General features: G+C 55.1%; 2 protein-coding genes across 2 annotated transcripts in view; one reads left to right on the top strand and one right to left on the bottom strand.

Annotated features, from left to right (window-relative positions):
* ZNF283 (zinc finger protein 283) overlaps nucleotides 1-17,852 on the top strand; it is a 79,457-nt gene that overhangs the window by 10,157 nt on the left and 51,448 nt on the right. The gene's annotated exons all lie outside the window — the stretch shown is intronic.
* On the bottom strand, nucleotides 3,469-16,757 carry KCNN4 (potassium calcium-activated channel subfamily N member 4). Its single transcript, XM_059044563.2, has 9 exons — nucleotides 16,443-16,757; nucleotides 13,456-13,551; nucleotides 11,793-12,205; nucleotides 9,169-9,304; nucleotides 6,537-6,647; nucleotides 6,295-6,413; nucleotides 5,916-5,985; nucleotides 4,302-4,469; nucleotides 3,469-3,990 (listed from the first exon to the last, which is right to left on the bottom strand). The coding sequence occupies exons 1-8, from the start codon at nucleotides 16,599-16,601 to the stop codon at nucleotides 4,305-4,307; spliced, it is 1,269 nt and encodes a 422-aa protein (XP_058900546.1). The 5' UTR covers nucleotides 16,602-16,757; the 3' UTR covers nucleotides 3,469-3,990; nucleotides 4,302-4,304.

Here is a 17,852-nt window from a genome sequence, read left to right as displayed (position 1 = left end):
CCCTGAGTCTGGAACAGAGCTCCTAAAACCTTTGGAACGGAGTAATAAGGGTGTCTTTTGTTATGTTAATGAGGTGGCTTTGGAAAGCACCTAGGTAACCTAAGGATAGGGTCTGGGTGCCAAGGGACTGGACTGGATGATGAGAGGGTCAGAACTTCCAGGTCTCCAGGGAGGGGGGAGGGGTTGGAGGTTGTATTAGTCATGGAAGTTCAGTGATTTAATCAGTCATGACTGTGTAATGAAGCTTCCACAGAAAACCTCAAAAGACAGGGTTTGGAGAGCTTCCAGATTGGTGAACACATGGAGATTTGGGGAGAGTAGTGCCCAGAGAGGTCATGGAAGCTCCCTACCCCTTCCCCATACCTTGCCCTATGCATCTCTTCCATGTGGCTGTTCCTGAGTTATATCCTTTTATAAGAAACCAGTAATCTAGTAAATCAAGTGTGTCTCTGAGTTCTGTGAGCTACTCATCGAACCCAAGGAAGGGGGTTGTTGGATCTGTAGCCAGTTGGTCAGACGCACAGGTGACAACCTGGACTTGAAATTGGCATCTGAAGGGGTGAGGGTAGGGGGCTGTCTTGTAGGACCGAACCCTTAACCTGTGGAATCTGACACTGTCTCCAGGTAGACAGTGTCAGGATTGAGTTGACTGTGGTGTCTGATAATTGCTTGGTATGGGGGGAAAAAAACCCTCACACACTGGAATTGGGTGCAGAATCATTAGCAGCCATGACAGGGAGGGGGTGGGGAGGCAGGGGCAGGGGGCGCAGAGCCTGAAGAGCCCCCCGAGGTGAGGCCTGTGCGCGTAGTAACACCATTCTGTAGTAAAAACGAATGTGCACCTGGCTGGTACCGAGAAGCAGGTACACACCAGGGTGTGCAGCAGGGTTCCTTTCAGAGTTCAAAACTGGGCAAAAGGAATCAAGATGGGAGGGGCGTGAGAGTTTTTAGGGGCCCAGAAACTTCAAGCTTGAGCTGAGTGGTAGTTGCTCAGGTAAATGCTTTTGTAAAAAATGTATTGAGGCCACATTTAAAATTTGTGTTGTTTTTGTAAAATAAATCTCAATGAAAGAAAAAATGAGTGGAGACTTCCCTGGCGGTCCAGCGGTTAAGACTCTGCACTTCCATTGCAGGGGGTGCAGGTTCAATTCCTGGTCAGGGAGCTAAGATCCCACAAGAAGAGATAAAATGAGCTAGGACTAGGAGCTAGACTTTGAGAGAAGGGCAGGTGGGAACCATGGAAGGGTTTTGAGCAGAGGAAGGGCCCGGTAATGTCTGGGGCATGGTTGGGGTGGGAGGTTGGGTGGCCTCAGCTCCTGACTGGCTCTCTAACCCTGGTAAGCCCTCCAGCCCTCTCTGGACCTACTTTTCCCCACCCAGTCCTCTCATGGGCATGGAGGCAAAACAGAAGTAGGACAGGGAAGTTGCCAAAATCACCATGAGACCGAGCCCCTGGGGGCAGAGCCCTCTGACTTATGCCTGCAGCCCTGCCCCTGGTGCAGGGCCTTCAGGACATGCTGATTGTGTGGGGGGGAGGGCAGAGACTGCTGGAGGGGGAGGTCAGGACCTGAGCTCCACAGTGGAGAGTGGGGGCAGGGCGGTGGGGGCAGATCTGAGATAACTCAGAACAGGAGCGCTTTCTAGTGTGCTCTTAGTTTCTTAGTCAAAAGCCCCTTATAACCAGTTCGTCTCTTGTCCCAGAAGAAACCAACATGTGATAGAGGGTGAGAAGCTTCCAGCCACCCCAGGTAGTAAGTGTGTTCATTCAGTGATATTCACTGAGGCCTGGTATATGCCAGGCCCTTGACATTGAATATGCAACAGAGCAAAAATGAAAATAGGATGTAGGGATCTCTGAGCAAATGAATGGGCTGGTTGGCTAAGTGCTGGGGCTCCAGAGCCCGGCCACCTGGGTCAAATCCCAGCTCCCCCATCTCTTTGCTGTGGCTTTGGGCAGGTTTCTTAATCTCTGTGCCTCAGTTTCCTCATCTGTAAAACGGGACCAGTAACACCACCTTGTCTCCTTTTGTAGAGATTTTGTGAGATCATTTATATAAAGGACTTAACGTGGGGCTTTGCCCAATAAATATTATTATTGTAATAGAGACAGGTTCGTGGGGCTATGGGAGCTTCAGAGAGGGCTTCCTGGAGGAGGGGATATCTAAGCGGGGGCCCAAAGAAGGTGTAGGAAGGAGTTTGCCCGCTGAAGCCAAGTACAACTAGGAAAGGGTGGTCCTGGAGGAATGAGTTCGGCAGGGTATCTGGCATCACTGAGGAGGGCTTACTGCAGGGGTAGGGTGTTGGAAATGTTCCTGTTTCCTCTTCCCCCCAGATGGGCTGGAGTCCAGAGGAAGGGCTGTCTGCGGTAGTGGGTGGTGCAAGCCCTAGTTTAGCTCCTGGGGCTGAAGGGGAGGCTGGCTGTGGACTTTCAGGGAAATCCAAAGATAGCTCAGCAGAGAAGGATGGCTCGCAGCCTGGGCTTCCCCTCAAATCAAGGGAAGCGAGGATGAATCAGCCTCTCCAAGTGAAGCTAAGCGGCTGTGGTAAGTGAAACCTAGGTTCAGGGCCCAAGTCTCCTCTGTCTTTGACTCACCTCAAGCAGGGCAGAGAGGGAGGGCTCTGCAGTGGGATGAGCTGGGTGTGAATCCAGGCCCTCTAGGCCCTGCTCCTCTTGAAACCTCAGTTTCTGTATCTGTACAATGGGGTGGAGTGGGGCGGCCAGTGGTGGTGGTGACTTACAAGACAGGAGTGCAGAGCTGGGCGTACAGGAGGACCTCTGTAAGTGCCAGCCCCCTTTCCTTTTTCTGTCTTAGTCCTAGTAGGTACGAAACAAGTACTTGGATGGTTTGGAATTCCTGTTAGTCTCCTGATAGGTGAGTTTTCATCTAGGTTCTGGTGGGATATGAGTAGAGAGGGTTAAAGGGCAGTAGCAAAAAGAAAGAGGGCAGCCACGTATTCATTGTGTCTGAAAATCAGTAGCACTGATAAAAATGATTAAGTTCTCTCATGTATTTGTTCTTACTAAATGCCTGACCCTCTGTGCCCTCCCAGTTTTAATCTTCACAGCTGACCCATGGGAAGGTGGCCCCATCTTACAGGTGAAGTGAAATGTTCAGAGGTGAAGCCACTTGCCCAAAGTCACACAGCCAGTGGATAGCAGAGCCAGGATTTGGACCCCGATCCAAATCTGAGGGAGGAGGGCTGGGGACCTGGACTCCTGGGTCTGAGGGAAGAGGGGTTGGGGGGCTGGGCTCCTGGGCCTGAATTTAAAGCCCTTGCTCTTTGCCGCAGATCTGGGCTGGGGCCAGGAGGGAGTTGAGGACTCCCCAGCCTACAGACCTGGGAGGATACTTCTTGGAGGCCTCTGTTTTATAGATGGGGAAACAGGTTCAGACAGGGTAAGGGCGTTCCACTGGCTGACCTGCCTGTTTGGAGTGTGGATATGTTTTGAAAGAAACAGCAACTTCTGACTTGTTTAACATTTATTACAACGTGTAAGAGCGGAGACTGGTGAGCTTCACCCTTCCCCCCAGGTCCCACCTTCTCCCCCCCAGATAATTCTCTGCAGCTCTGGAGAATTGGTGTCCTCCTCAATATCCCACCAGGGGGCTCTGCCTTCTGCCTCGGGCCCCGTTCCTTCATCTGTGCTGGTCAGCGGGTAACTGATGCAGCCCAGGATCTTAGACTCTGGGCCCCCCGCTCCCCTCCTCCTCCTCTGAGACTCAGGAGTCCCAGTGCCCAGGCACAGGGTATGTGGGGCAGGGGTGACCATTTTCCTGTTTGAGGCCTCGGTAGGGATGGGCCACGGCCTCCCTCCTTCAGCCAGTGTCCCCGCCAGCAGTCATCACGGAGTCAACCCACCCCAAGGTGTGGCCCCCCTCGGTCCTTACGCTTAACTGGCTTTATGCATGGGGCTGGGTTAGGAGTAGCAGAGAGAATGTCCTTGACCTCAATCCTGGGGAAAGTAGCCTGGTTCTTCCTGGCTGGGTCCTGGGGAGACAAACAGAGATGGATAGGCAGGCAGGCCAGACACCAGAGGAAGAGACAGAGACAGAGACCAAGCAAAGAAAGAGGGAGCAGCTACTGAGAGGGTCTGTGAAGGAGGGATGGAACGTCTGTTTCCTTCGCTGCTGGTCCAGCCCCGAACTTGGAGTCCCTCCCTCCAGACGGAGCCAGAGTGGAAGAGAAAGGGTGGCCTCACCTCCAGGCCACCCATCCCCCACCCCCTTAGCCACATGGAGTGCTGGCCACAGGCACCCTTCCTTCAGGATGTCCTCCTGCCCAAGTCCCAGCTCCCTTACCAGCTATGTGGCCTCCTGGCTTGGTTCTGGAAGCTGCCGTGGACCCAGGGCAGCGCTAAGCATCTCGGTCAGGGTGTCTAGCCTCCCTGCCAACGCATCAATCTGCTTCTCCAGGGCCTGGTGTGAGGTGCTCAGACCCAGCTGCAGGTCACAGAGGATCATGTGCATCTGGGCAGAGAGAGGTCAGAGGGATCGGGGGGCTGGGGGAGACTCTCCCTGCCCCGTGGAGTAAGGCAGCGGAGCCAGCATTTACTAAGTCCTTACAGGCCTTGGAGGATTATCCTCAATGATATCAGTTACCTTATCAATCACCTGCCACCGCCCAGCAGCTTGGCCCGGTGCTCTTTATAGTTTAAAATCCTCCTAAAAGTGTGAGCAGTGGGAATCCTGTTTACATTTTTAAGAGCTGAGGAAACAGGCCTGGAGCAGTTAAATGACACGCCCAAGGCAGCACCTGGATCCGGGAGGCCCTAGAACTAGTAGGTGCTCACTTTAATCTTTGTGTAATTGATGACTGCCTGACTTCACAATCCATAGAGCCCTTTCTCTGCCTTCTCAAACTAGGGTTCACAGCTTCATCCTTGAGAGTGTGTGAGCTTTCTATGAGAACTCTTGACTTCCATGTTTTGGGCTGGGTGGATAATCTTGGAAATCACGACCTGCCAATTCCGGCAGATTTAGGCCACCACCATGCAGTTTAGGGGCCGGCATCTGTGGCTGTGTTTACCATGGTATTGGGGCCAAGGGCCACTGTTTGAATTGTCGTGGACTAATGAGAAAAAAGCAAAGGCTACTGGATAAGCAAGAGGTGCTGTGAGCCAAGCCAGGGGGCGTGATGTTACCTACCCAAACACTTCAGAATCAAGGGGACCCAGCAGAAGGAGGGCAAGCTGAGTCACCCCTTGGCCAGGCAAGGCTGCCCAGCGCTCCTGGGCCCCCTCTTCACAATAGCAACACAGATTGAGTTTTCCCTAAACATTGTCACCTGTCCGTGTGTCAGTGCTGTTAATTCGCATTTTATTGCTTTACCCTTTGTCTTTGAACTTGGTTTGTCAATTTGCTTTGGTTTTATTGTTGTATAAGAGTCATAGTTGAAAGGAATTTTATATCCATCCACATGTAAGTAACTTGACAATGGAGATAATTTCACATCGAACACTGGAGTTCTTTGTACAAGTTATTTAAGTTTCAAAGGAAACTGCGGGCTTCCCTGGTGGCGCAGTGGTTGAGAGTCCACCTGCTGATGCAGGGGACACAGGTTCGTGCCCCGGTCCAGGTGGATCCCACATGCCGCGGAGCGGCTGGGCCCATGGGCCATGGCCGCTGAGCCTGCGCATCCAGAGCCTGTGCTCCGCAACGGGAGAGGCCACAGCAGTGAGAGGCCCGCGTACCGCAAAAAAAAAAAAAAAAAAAAAAAAACTACACAAAGGAAACTGCACCTTACATGAGAAACGCTATTGCATCATTCACTTATTCATTCATTCATTCATTCAGCCACAAACCTTTATTGAGTACCTGTGTGTGCCAGCGTTCCCTATTCCAGGGCCAGATCTCCTTACCAGCTGCCCCCAACCTCCCTCTTCTCCCAGACCCCCTCTCATGAGATCCCAGTACCTTGGAGATGTCCACCATGGAGTTCACTTTTTCCCGGAGCTTTCTGTGTTTCAGCCGCACCTGGCGGAACCTGGGGGTAAAAAAATGGGGGTGTCAGAGTGGCCCTAGCTCAGAGGTGGGATGAGAGGGGGTGGCTGCACCCATGAGCTCGCCTCCCACATAGAGACCCGGGCATCCAGGCCCACAGACTCTCTGAGACATGTAAACGAAACCATCATGCAGTCACCGTGAGGCCCAGGTGGGCATCCGTTCAGTGAGACAACAGATGGGCATCCTGACCTGGGCACGCGTTCATGCTCGGTCACACACACGCGTGCGCGCGCACCCTGCAGAGAAGGAGAGACTTGGACATGGCGTGCGCACGCACAGAGGTCCTCACCTGCTGATGGCGGCCAGCAGCCTGCGCTGGTGCCTGCGGGCTGTTCTAGAGTCCTTCCTGCGTGTATGTTTGTAGAACATCCAGGACTCTTGCAGCACTCGGGCGGCCGACTCCTTCATCTGGGGGTGGGTTTCACAGTGTCAAGGGAGATAGTCCTCGTAGGGCTCTGGGAGGAGGGGCCGGGGGCCTGGATCCTGGGGCTGAGGAAGGGGTGTGCTCTGGGTGCTGGAGGCCCCCCTCACCTCTTTGGCATACTGAATATCCATCATGAAGTTGTGCACGTGCTTCTCTGCCTTATTAAACTCCAGCTTCCGGGCCACCACGGCCACCAGCAGGGCTGTGCAGCAGACCCCCTGTGGGCACAGCAGGCACTATGACACAAGGCCCGTGGGGATCTGAGGACCAGTCACGTGCCACCAACTCTTTCTCTCCTTGAACCGTCCCAATGGCCACAGACGGCAGGCACCACCACCGCTAGTTGACAGACAAGCAAACCGGCCCAGAGAGAATCAGGGTCCCACAGCTCCCAGTGGTGGAACTGAGATCCTAAAATCATGCGTCCGAGTCCAACTCCTGGGTGTGGTATTTACAGCATCCCAATGTTCTCTGTTTTTTTTAAAAAAAATTAATTTATTTTATTTTATTTATTTTTGGCTGCATTGGGTCTTTGTCACTGCACGTGGGCTTTCTCTAGTTGCGGTGCACGGGCTTCTCATTGCGGTGGCTTCTCTTGCAGAGCACGGGCTCTAGGTGCGCAGGCTTCAGTAGTTGTGGTGTGTGGGCTCAGTAGTTGTGGCTCGCGGGCTCTAGAGCACAGGCTCAGTAGTTGTGGTGCATGGGCTTAGTTGCTCTGCGGCATGTGGGATCTTCCCCGACCAGGGTTCGAACCCGTGTCCTCTGCATTGGCAGGCGGATTCTTAACCACTGCGCCACCAGGGAAGCCCATGTTCTCTTTTGTTAAATGTGTGATTGGCAATTGGGGAGAAGGGCTGGTTCTGGGCAAGGAGCAGACCTCAGGCTCCTGCGGGACCCTTTCCTCCCCATGGTCCAGTGGGCCATCAGGTCACCGAGTGTGTCCCTCCCCCTCCTCCCCACCCCTACAGCCTCTGCCCAGCTCTGGCCACATCCTTTCCCTTCTGGACAGGCTCCAGCCTTTCCCTCACTCCACCCTGACCGCAGGGAGATCGAACACCCAGTTATGACCCTGACGCCCTCACCCTAATCTCCTTCTAGGCTCCCACTGCCCCAGACTTCTTAGCCCAGCTCTCAAGGCCTTCCAAGGTCCAGGCCGCCCTTCTTCCTCTGCCCAGCTTCCGTCCCAGGCAACTCAGCCCTCACCTGCCTGAGCACCTTGGTCTCACTCTTCTCCCTTCCTTCTCAAGGCCTCTGATCCTTCCAAGTCCCCAGCAAATCCCAACTGCTCTGTAGCACCTGTTCACTCTCCCTGGAGTTAGAATGAATCTCCTGAAGTCTTCCCCCACCCCATATGTTCCAACTCTTGACCCTCAGAATAATTACTAGCTGTAAACCTTGGCTCTGGGACTGCTTGGGTGTCAAGCTCAGTTTCAGAGCAAGTTATCTAATCTCTCAGTGTCTGAGTTTCTTATCTGTAAAATGTGCACAACCTCACAGTATTACTCCAAGAATTCCATAAGTTAACACCATTGTACCTTGGAACCTCTCAGCTAGGAGTGGGCTGTGAGCTTGAGTGCAAATTGCCTTATCTCTCAGTTTCTCCTTTTGTCAAATGAGGGAGGAGGTCCCAGGCAGCCCTGAGGGTCCCTGACCCTTTGGGAGTGTGTCCTTGGCTGAGTCTCTGCCCCCTTTCCTAGTCACAAAGACTCACTGCTGGAGGGGAGAGGGCTGTCATATTTCACCCCATGCATCACCTGTGGACCCAGGACTGGGGGATTCACCATGTCCTTCCTGGGACAAATCAGGGCTGGGGCTGGGGGCTTGAATCCCTGTGGGTGAAGGGAGCCAGATCTCACAGGGAGGTGAAGGCCAAGGCATTGGGTGCTGGGTCTATGAGGGGAAGGGGACAGATGTCTAGATTTAGGAGGAGGCCGACTCTGGGGAGGAGGCTGGAGTCTGGGGCTTGGGGAGCCTCTGCCTCATCCTTGAGGGCACAAGAGCTGGGGTAGGGGCAGCCAGATGCCTGGAACCAGTTACAATAACAGCTTCTGCATCGCCACCCCCTGACCTATTTACTGAGCATTTTCTGTGTTTGAGACCCTTTACATGGTTTAATTCATTTCGTCTTCTCAGGAACCCCATGAGGAGTACACTGGGATCAGCATCCCCATTTTATAGATGAGGAAACTGAGGCCCAGAAAGATTGTGTGGCTGACTCCCAGCTAGGAAGTGGGCAGAAGCAGGATTTGAACCCAGGCAGCCTGAGCCCACAGGCATGCTCTTGATGTCTAGATGCAATAAATAGCTTTAATGGAGGCTGGGAGACTGGATTCCTGGGTCCTGGAAGAGCCTAGAGCTGGGAAACCAGGTACCTGAGTCCTGGATGATAGAGTAAAGCGGGGAGAGGGCAAGATAGCTGAGTCTTGGTGGGGCTTGGGACTGGACTCCTGGAATCTGGGAGGAAATGGGGCTGGGAGGTCAGGGGCCTGTGTTCCAGAGGAGGATGAGGGCTGGGTCCTAGGTTCTGGAGGGAGCAAGGACTCAGGGGATGGATTCCTGGATTTTCAAAGGAAATGAGGCTAGTGTTTGTGTCCTGGACAGGGAATGGGGCTGTGGGGGTCCAGACACCCGAGTTTCTTGGGGGTGTCCCTGAGTGCCTTAGTTGGCTCCGTGGTTTCCTGGGGCCCAGGGGATGAGCAGTGTGGGATAAAGGCAGGGTCCCTGAGTGGGTGTACTCACCATGACCCCAGTGCAGAGGCAGACAATCTTGCCCCATGTGGTACCTGGCACCACGTCCCCGTAGCCGATGGTCAGGAATGTGATGGGGATCAGCCACAGTGTGTCTGAAAGGTGCCCGGTGGCATTAACGGTCTGTCTGTGGGGAAGAGTGGGTTAATTCTGGGGTTCCCGTGATTTTTTTTTTTTTTTTGCGGTACGCGGGCCTCTCACTGCTGTGGCCTCTCCCGTTGCGGAGCACAGGCTCCAGACGCGCAGGCCCAGCGGCCATGGCTCACGGGCCCAGCCGCCCCGTGGCATGTGGGATCTTCCCAGACCGGGGCACGAACCCATGTCCCCTGCATCGGCAGGAGGACTCTCAACCACTGCGCCACCAGGGAAGCCCTCCTGTGATGTTTGATACCCTCTTTCTTAACATAGACCCACATTTCCAAGAAGCACTCAGAAAAAGCCAGTAAGTTCTGGGCTTTGGAGAGCCTGCCTGGCCTCCTCTTTGCTGTGTGACCTGGGCAAGATTCTCAACCGCTCTAGGCTGTGGGATTTGAACCTGGATCCAACCAATTCCAAAGCCTTTGGTTTCAGCCAGGCTACCAGGGCTACTACATTCAGAGCGTGTGGTTGAGGGGTTGAGAGAGGGGCAGAAACCCAGCCTGAAGTCCACTTGTCAGACCCGGCAGGGGCTGCATCCACTCAAAGGAAGGGGCACCGTTTTCTAATTTCCACAAAGATGCTCTATGGCCTAGAGGTGGCCCTATCAGGACTAAAAAGGTGGGACTCTATAAAGGCTTGGCGGGGGACTTCCCTGGTGGTCCAGTGGTAAAGAACCCACCTTACAATGCAGGGGACACGGGTTCGATCCCTGGTCAGGAAGCTAAGATCCCACAGTCTGCAGGGCAACTAAACCTGCACACCACAACTACTGAGCTTGCACACCTCAACCAGAGCCTGCGTGCCACAAACCACAGAGCCCACGCTCCCTGGAGCCTGCATGCCTCAACTAGAGAAGAGAAAACCTGCACGCCACAACTAGAGAGAAGCCCACGTGCCGCAACAAAAGATCCTGCGTGCCGCAAACCAAGACCCGACACAGCCAAAAATAAATAAAATAAATAATAAATAAATCCTTAAAATAAGTAAATAAATGCACTTTAAAAAAATAAATAAAAAGGCTTGGCGGACTCTGCCTCTTTTCCCCTCACTTCACAGGAGGGGACATTTAGGTCCAACCATGGAAAGGATTGATAATCATGATCTGTCTAACTTTGACCCACAGTTAGGCCAAAGCAGGGAAAACATCATTCACCAGGGCCCCAGACACCTCAAACCCACCAAATTAGTGTCTGGAGGTGGGGATTGAATCTGCCCTCTTAAGCTCCAACCCCTTTCATCCCCAAATACATTCAAGTATGAGGACTTCTGCCTCAAGCAGATTTAGAAATTTGGCTCCCTCCCCATCCTCCCATTTTTCAGGTGAGAAAATTGGTTGAAGGATCATTTACTGATCCTGACCAATTTCCCAACAGAAAACTGAGATCCTGTGAGATGAATGAGTTTAAAATCATGAAAGATTAGAATTGCCAGGGAGACTTTAAAGATGGTGGATTTTGATACCCATTTTATAGATGCGGAAACAGGCTCAGAGAGGAGAGATCTAAGGTCAGTTCTTCCCATTCTCCATCTCCCCTCAAGAATCCTTTGCCAGATGTACTAAACTGCTCAAAAGGTTCTCAAATTTGAGCCAGCATCAGCGTGAACTGTTAAAAAAGATTGCTGGGCCCAACCCACCAGAGTCTTGGATTCCATAGATCCGGGTGGGGCCTGTGAATTTGGATTTGCAACCAGTTCCCAGGAGATGCTGCTGGTCCCTGAACCACACTTTGAGAACCACTGGCTAAGATTACCCCCAATTTGTTTATCTGTAAGGTAAGTGGAGGCCCTGAGGGGTACAGTTCCAGCATCAGGTCAAAGTCCAGCAGGGGGCCTCGAATTCCCGAACCAATTCTCTGCACGGAATTCCCTTCTGGCACAGCCCAGGGGTCACCGGGAGCATCTACAGTGCATCTGTGCTAATTTGGAAAAGATGTCCCCTTCCTCCAAAGCAAGTGCAACCCTTGGCCAGGGCCCAGTGCCTACGTGCGGAGACTGAACAGATGCCTGGAAACCTGAGGCAGGAGAGATTTGGAAACAGGGCAGGGCTTCCTATGGGGGGGGGGGGGCGGGTGTGTGTGTGTGTGTGTGTGTGTGTGTGTGTGTGTGTGTGTGTGTGTAGGGAGAAGGCTTTCTCCACTTTTTGGTGTGTGTGTGTGTGTGTGTGTGTGTGTGTGTGTAGGGAGAAGGCTTTCTCCACTTTTTGGTGTGTGTGTGTGTGTGTGTGTGTGTGTGTGTGTGTAGGGAGAAGGCTTTCTCCACTTTTTGGTGTGTGTGTGTGTGTGTGTGTGTGTGTGTGTGTGTGTGTGTGTGTGTGTGTGTGTGTGTGTGTGTGTGTGTAGGGAGAAGGCTTTCTCCACTTTTTGGTCCCAGGGAGTCCCAACCTGCACCACGGTACGGGGCCATGGTGGTTGTAAGCGGCTCTTCCAGAGGCTCCAGGTACTGTCACTTCCCGCCCTCCCCTTCCCCCGCACCCTCACCTCTCGGCCACCGACAGCACCCAGGCGGTGGTGAGCCAGAGGCCAAGCGTGAGGCAGAGCAGCAGACGGCCGGGGTGCGTGTTCATGTACAGCTTGGCCACGAACCAGTGGCGGAAGCGGACCTGGTTGAGCGCGCCGATGCTGCGGTAGGAGGCGTTGAGCAGGACGCCGCTGCGCAGGAGCAGGGCGCGGGGCACCAGGTACAGGCGCAGCAGCATGGCCAGCGACAGCAGCGCCTCCGCCTGGCCCAGGAAACTCGGCCAGGACGGCGTGGCCGCCGTCTGCGCGCACGGCGGGCCCCACACCGGCGCCGGGTGCAGCCCGCACACAGCCAGCTCCAGCACGATCTGCGCCGCCTGCCGCCCGGTCAGCGCTACGCGCCAGTCCCGGAGCCCGTTGTCCGTCATGAACAGCTGCAGGGAGGCGAACGGATGGAGAAGGAGGGGGGGTCACACGAAGGTCAGGCGCCTGCTCCCCAGCCTGCGCGGGGAGATAAGGGGGGCGCGCCCGCGGGGCCGGAGAGGGAGGCAGATAGCGCAGGGCATGGGGCCCAGGAGGGTGGGAAGGAGCAGGGCAGGACCCGAGGAAGACATCTCTCCACCTTCTCCCCCTCCTAGTTTCAGCCCACTTCCAGAATTTACAGCCCAGGAACATTTATTGAGTGCTTATTGTATGCCCGACATTGTTCTATATATTGAGGAAATGGGTGGACAAAACAAAACAAACCCCCTGCCAACCCAAGAAATTACATTCCACATCCATAGAGCTATGTCCTACTCCAGTTTCTGGGGACGCAGTAGTAATTGCCATCACCCCATTAGCAATGATAATAGCCAACACTTACAGGGCACTTTGGAGGTGCCAGGCATTGCACTATCCTCTTTATGTGTTGTGACTCAGTGAATGCTCAAAAGACAGTGAGATTGAAAATACTCTTACCCTCCATTTTATAGATGCAGAAACTGAGGCCCAGGGCCCTCAGGCCACTTAACCACTCGAATGACTGCTTTAACGATAATGTGTACTTCTTACTGAGCACATCTTGTGTGCCAGGCACTGCAAGGGGCGCCACCACACTCGACCAATAACCCTCATTTTATACTGCAGAGGTGTGGGGGGAAGGGAACAGGATCTGGGGATGTGGGGGATGGGATGAGAGGGGAAGGGGTGGAGAGTCCAGTGTGGGTTGAGACATGAGATGGGAGCGGGGGATACGAATGGGAAGGGCTCCTGGGTCTGTGGGGTCGTTGGCACAGAGGTGGGGAGCTCAGCAGTGGGGAAGGACCTGTGGGCACATGGCTAGGATCTTGGGTTGTTGGGACAGGAACAGGTAGGGACTCAGGGATGGAGAAGTGAGATCTGGGAGGCTCTGTCTTGTGTGAGGCAACCTGGGGAGAGAGTGGACAGAGGCCTGGGGGCGGGAACTCTCAGCATCTACAGGTGTGCAAGGTGAGACAGAGGGCAGCAGGTGGAGGAAGGTCAGGGCTGCTCTGGGGGGCTGCCTGTCCAGTGGTTCGTCCCCTCCGGGTGGATGAGGGTGTGAATGTATCTCAGGGTGGAGGAAGCTCATTACTCAGCCCAGGAGGTGGGATGTGTGAGCCGACAGGGCGTGGGGGTGCGGGGCTGAGGGGAGCTGGGAGCTAGGAGGGGGCTGGGGGCATACCTGGACCTCTTTGGCGTGAAAGGCCACAATAAGGGAAAGGAGAAAGAACGTGGAGATGCTGATCATGCATTTAACCAGGAACAGGTGGATCGCCCACTGTTGGGAGGGAGAGAGAAAGGGGTGAGATCCGTGGTCTCCCTCAGTCCCCGCTGCACGCTTCCCAAACTGCCATCCCTTCTCCATTCCCAATTTCTTAGCCTCCTAACCCCCAGCCCCCAGCCCAGTTCCTCCTGATGCCTCAGGTCTGGGGAAGTCTCAAAACCATCACCTGGTCCCAGGGAGAGTGCCCTCTTCCTTCCCAACGGGACAGTCCTGGCCCATGTGCTAGTGGTCACTCTCTTCCTCAGCTCTTCTCCTAGGACCACACCCCTGAGGGAAGACCTTGAAACTCACATTCCTTCCTAATTCCCCCATACTAGTCCCCATCAATAATAGTTCCTCAGGTGTGTGTGTGTGTGTGTGTGTGTGTGTATGGGGGGGTGTCTAGAAATAGACATTTAGCCTCTAAAGAGTGGTCCCTCCCCTTCCCTTCCCACCCAGCTGGTCTCTGCCCTAGAAAGCAACTTCAGGTCCCCCCACCCCCACCGCCGCCCTCCACAGTTCCGGAGGAGCCTAGAAACTATCACTCAGGCCCCAAGGAATGAATGACACCCTCCCCTGCCCTCATCCAGGGGGCTGGGTTCCTAAGACCCCAGCCCCAGCTCTGAGAAAGGCCCCCCAGTCCTGCTGCCCCGTGTGTCTCCTCTGCCCACCTCCCCACCTCCTGCCCTCTCTCCTGGCTCTAAGCCCAGGGCAGATCTGGCCAGAAGCACGTGGCCTCCAGAAACCACAAGTTTTTTCCCTGTCTTTGTGTGGCAATACCTGGGAGGAATCTAGAATTCTTGAGGACGGGATTTAGAGGGGACTGAGACTGCTGGATTCCCTAGGAGGGGGTGTGGGGGGGGATCCCTGCCTGGGAGGTGGTGTCAGGGGGAAGGGGCCACCTGGGCTCCCACTCTGAGCTCAGCACCTGTTTCTCCTAAAACACTGCCAGCTCCCCTGACCCGGCCAGGGCCCCCCTCTGTGCAGGGGAAGAGGGCCAGCTTCCTGCCCCATGGGGCCTGCCCCCCTTACCCGAACAATGGTGCTGTTGTCCCTAGCCCTTCCCACCCCTTCATCCTTCTGTGGCTCCCCAGTTCCCTGTTCTGTTCTTTAGTTTGTCCCAAAGAACACCCCACGAGACCCAACCTCCTCCCCACTCTGCAATCCACTTCTCTGGTGGTCCTCTCTCCTTTCAACTCCTCTTGCCCCAAATCCCCGACCCCCTTCTCTGTCTGTACCACTCCGTCTCTTACTGCATCTTTGTCTTGGTCTCTCTCTGTCTTGGTCTCTCTGTGTATCACTGCCTCTCGGTACCTCTCACCATTCTCCCTCTCCCGCCCCACTGTCTCCATCACGTTCTCCTGCGTCAGTGGGGTCTGGCACCTGCCTCTCCTCCAGCCCTTCCCCCCTGGAGAGCAGGTGTCTGGATCCCTGCAAAATGAGTTTATTAGGTTACGATGGAGTTGGGGAGGGGACACGAGTGTTGTCAAGGCAGTCATAGAAAGGGGGCCGAGGAGGACCCTTCGGGTCATGTATTTCAACCCTCAACCCCGGTTTCCAGTTGGGAAAACTGAGGCTCAGAGAGCTGCAGCAGATTCCAGAGTCCCTGTGCTGGAGGCAGCAGCCTGGCAGGTGGTAGAGGGAAGCAAGTGGAGGTGAGGGATGGGGGAGCGTAGGAAGGACCCTCTGTCCCTTCCCATCTGCCAGGGCTCCCTTGTCCTCACCTCGCCTGCTGGGCGGGGTGCTGAAGTGTGGGAGCGGCGGGTCGGCCCTGCCATGCTTCCTGTTGGCATGGGCTTTGGCGGCCCCACGCCCTCAGTGCCCGCTGCCCTCGCCTGGCCACCCGGCCAGAGGAAGCCAGCTTGCCCTGACAGTCCATGTGGCTCCTGGTCACTTCAAAGCTGCCTGCCTCTCCCACCCCCAAATCCAAGCATGAGTGTTGTCCCCAAGAAATCCCCCCAACTCAATCCTCAAATCAGTGCCCTCCAACCAGCCCAATTCCACATCCCTTACCCTAGACAGATCTCCAACCCCTCCTTTCCTGTTGAGCAATTCTGTCCCGTCATCAAGCCGTCAGTTCTGACCCGTGTCCTTCGTCTGCCCCCATCACTGCCCGGACCAGGGCTGGGATGTGCTGGGAGCCTGCTCAGACCCGTCCTAGCCCCACTTGTTCTTTCCTTTCCCACTCACACTATCCTCAAAGTCAGCCCCTCTTCCCCTAAAAACGCTCTAAGTCACCTCTAAGGAGCCCGGGCCCCAGCCTCTCCTCTCCTGGGACCCAGGAGTCCAGGCTACCATAAACCTACCTCTCCCTTATTTCCCAGACTAAATAGCCCATAGATTCTGGGGAAGCTGAGCTTCTTAATGATGGAGATGGAGGGGGGAGGGGGGCGGTGCTTGTTTTCTTTTCGCACCCCCCCACCCAGCCAGTTCTTTTGGTCTCTGCCCTTTGCCTCTGAGATACTGCACGAACATTAGAGATTAGATAAGGACCAAGGAGCTGCCGCCTACTGGAAGAAGTCAACCTTTCTCCCCACCCTCCCTTCACTGAACCTGTGGTTACCTCTCTCCTAATCTCTTGGGAGACTCAAGTATCTGACCAGCCACTTCCTGGCCTCCAGGGGTCCTGGACCTCCAACTGTCTAATTGCAATACCTTCAGACTGACACTCTGTGACCCCTGTTCCCTTCCTTTTGCAGAGAGGGCCCCCAGCATTTACCTCCCTAGTTCCCAGGAGTCCAGCCCTCTGCCCCCTCCACTCTCAGACCCAGGGGTCTCCAGCCTCTACTCACTCAGGACCCGAGAGTCCTGGCCCCCAGCCCCCTCCTCACTCAGACCCAGCAGTCTCAGCCCCCAGCCCCTCCTCCCTCCAGACTCGGGAGTCTCAGCCTCCAGCCCCCACTCACCAGGCACCCCCCGAACCATAGCATCTCCGCGTGCAGGACCATGAGTCCGATGCCGGTTCCTGCCAGTGCCAGAGCCCAGACTGCCAGACTCTTCTCCTGCTCCAGCAGACTCTTTCTCCGCCGCAGGGCCCCCAGGCCCGGCACCACCTCCCCGCCCATGGCCCCCGGGGTCTTGGGGCTCAGCCAGCTTCCGGCCCAGAGTCCCCCACCTCGCAGCACACAAAGAGCAGCCACTATGGCTTGCAGGTCCCCGGCCTGCTCTGCCCCCTCGCTCCGAGCTCTTGCTCTGAGGCGCAGCAGAGCCTGTGCCCTCTGGGGGGTGGTGACTGCTGGGCAGGGTGGGGAGGTGCTGGGGAGGCCCCTGGGCAGAGGGGAGGCTCCCCAACCCCCCTTCTCAGACTAAGGAGGGGCTGGGTGTGTCTTGGGGCAGAACAAGGAAGAGGCGTGTGTCCACATGGATTAAGACACACACCAACACACAATGGGCTTTGTCATACCCAAGGGTCTGCAGCGTGCAGTGCACACCTCCACTCAGCCGCACCCGGACACCATGCAACACAGGGTGATAACACCCTCAAACACGGCATGGCCGGAGACAGAAGCTATAACACCCATGGGCATACAACACAACCTACACCGAGTGACTCACAACTCTCGACAAGCTCTGAAACTCACAGCCACACCCGGACACCACACACATGATGCGGTGCACAACGGCACTTAGTGAGGCAGGCGGCGCCCCGTGGCACACACGGCCACCTAAATACTGCCCCCACGCAGGCACAAACACTGCAGTCAAAGTTGGCACGACATCTGCTGACACAAACAGCCACACCCAGACACCTCACACAGGATGCTGCCCATTTGTAGCTACACAAACACAACACATATGGGTGTTCCACAAACACACAATCTGCATTGACCTCGCAATCCCCAAACGCCACACACAACGTATCTGTGTGCACAGAGCACTCAGCCATCACACACCTGTGGAACAAAACACGACATGTGCAGACACACAGCATTTAGGGACACACCCATGGCAGTCTCCAATCACCCAGCATGCAGAGAAATGCACACTGACGTACGTCACGGCACGTGGTGACTCAAGCACATATGCTCATAGAGTGATTCACAACACACATGGATTCACCATGACAGACAATATACCCTCGTGCACGATGCCATTCATATATGCAGTCAGAGAACAATATGAACGGGTGCATGTAGGAACGGACCTATAGGCACAGTGACACACACAGAAACCCAAGAGGCACGTGCCCCATGTAAGACATTTTGATCTATTTTGGTGCACCACACAGGACACAACGAAGAATGGTGCCCCCGGGGGAGGGGGGCTGGCCACAGGCTACATGGGCCCTGACGCCCAAAAGCAACGTGCGCAGAGTA

This window comes from Kogia breviceps, chromosome 18 (genome assembly GCF_026419965.1).
Source record: "Kogia breviceps isolate mKogBre1 chromosome 18, mKogBre1 haplotype 1, whole genome shotgun sequence".
NCBI lineage: Eukaryota > Metazoa > Chordata > Mammalia > Artiodactyla > Physeteridae > Kogia > Kogia breviceps.
The sequence above is the reverse complement of the archived record's forward strand: the minus strand, read 5'-3'. Positions and strand labels throughout refer to the sequence as shown.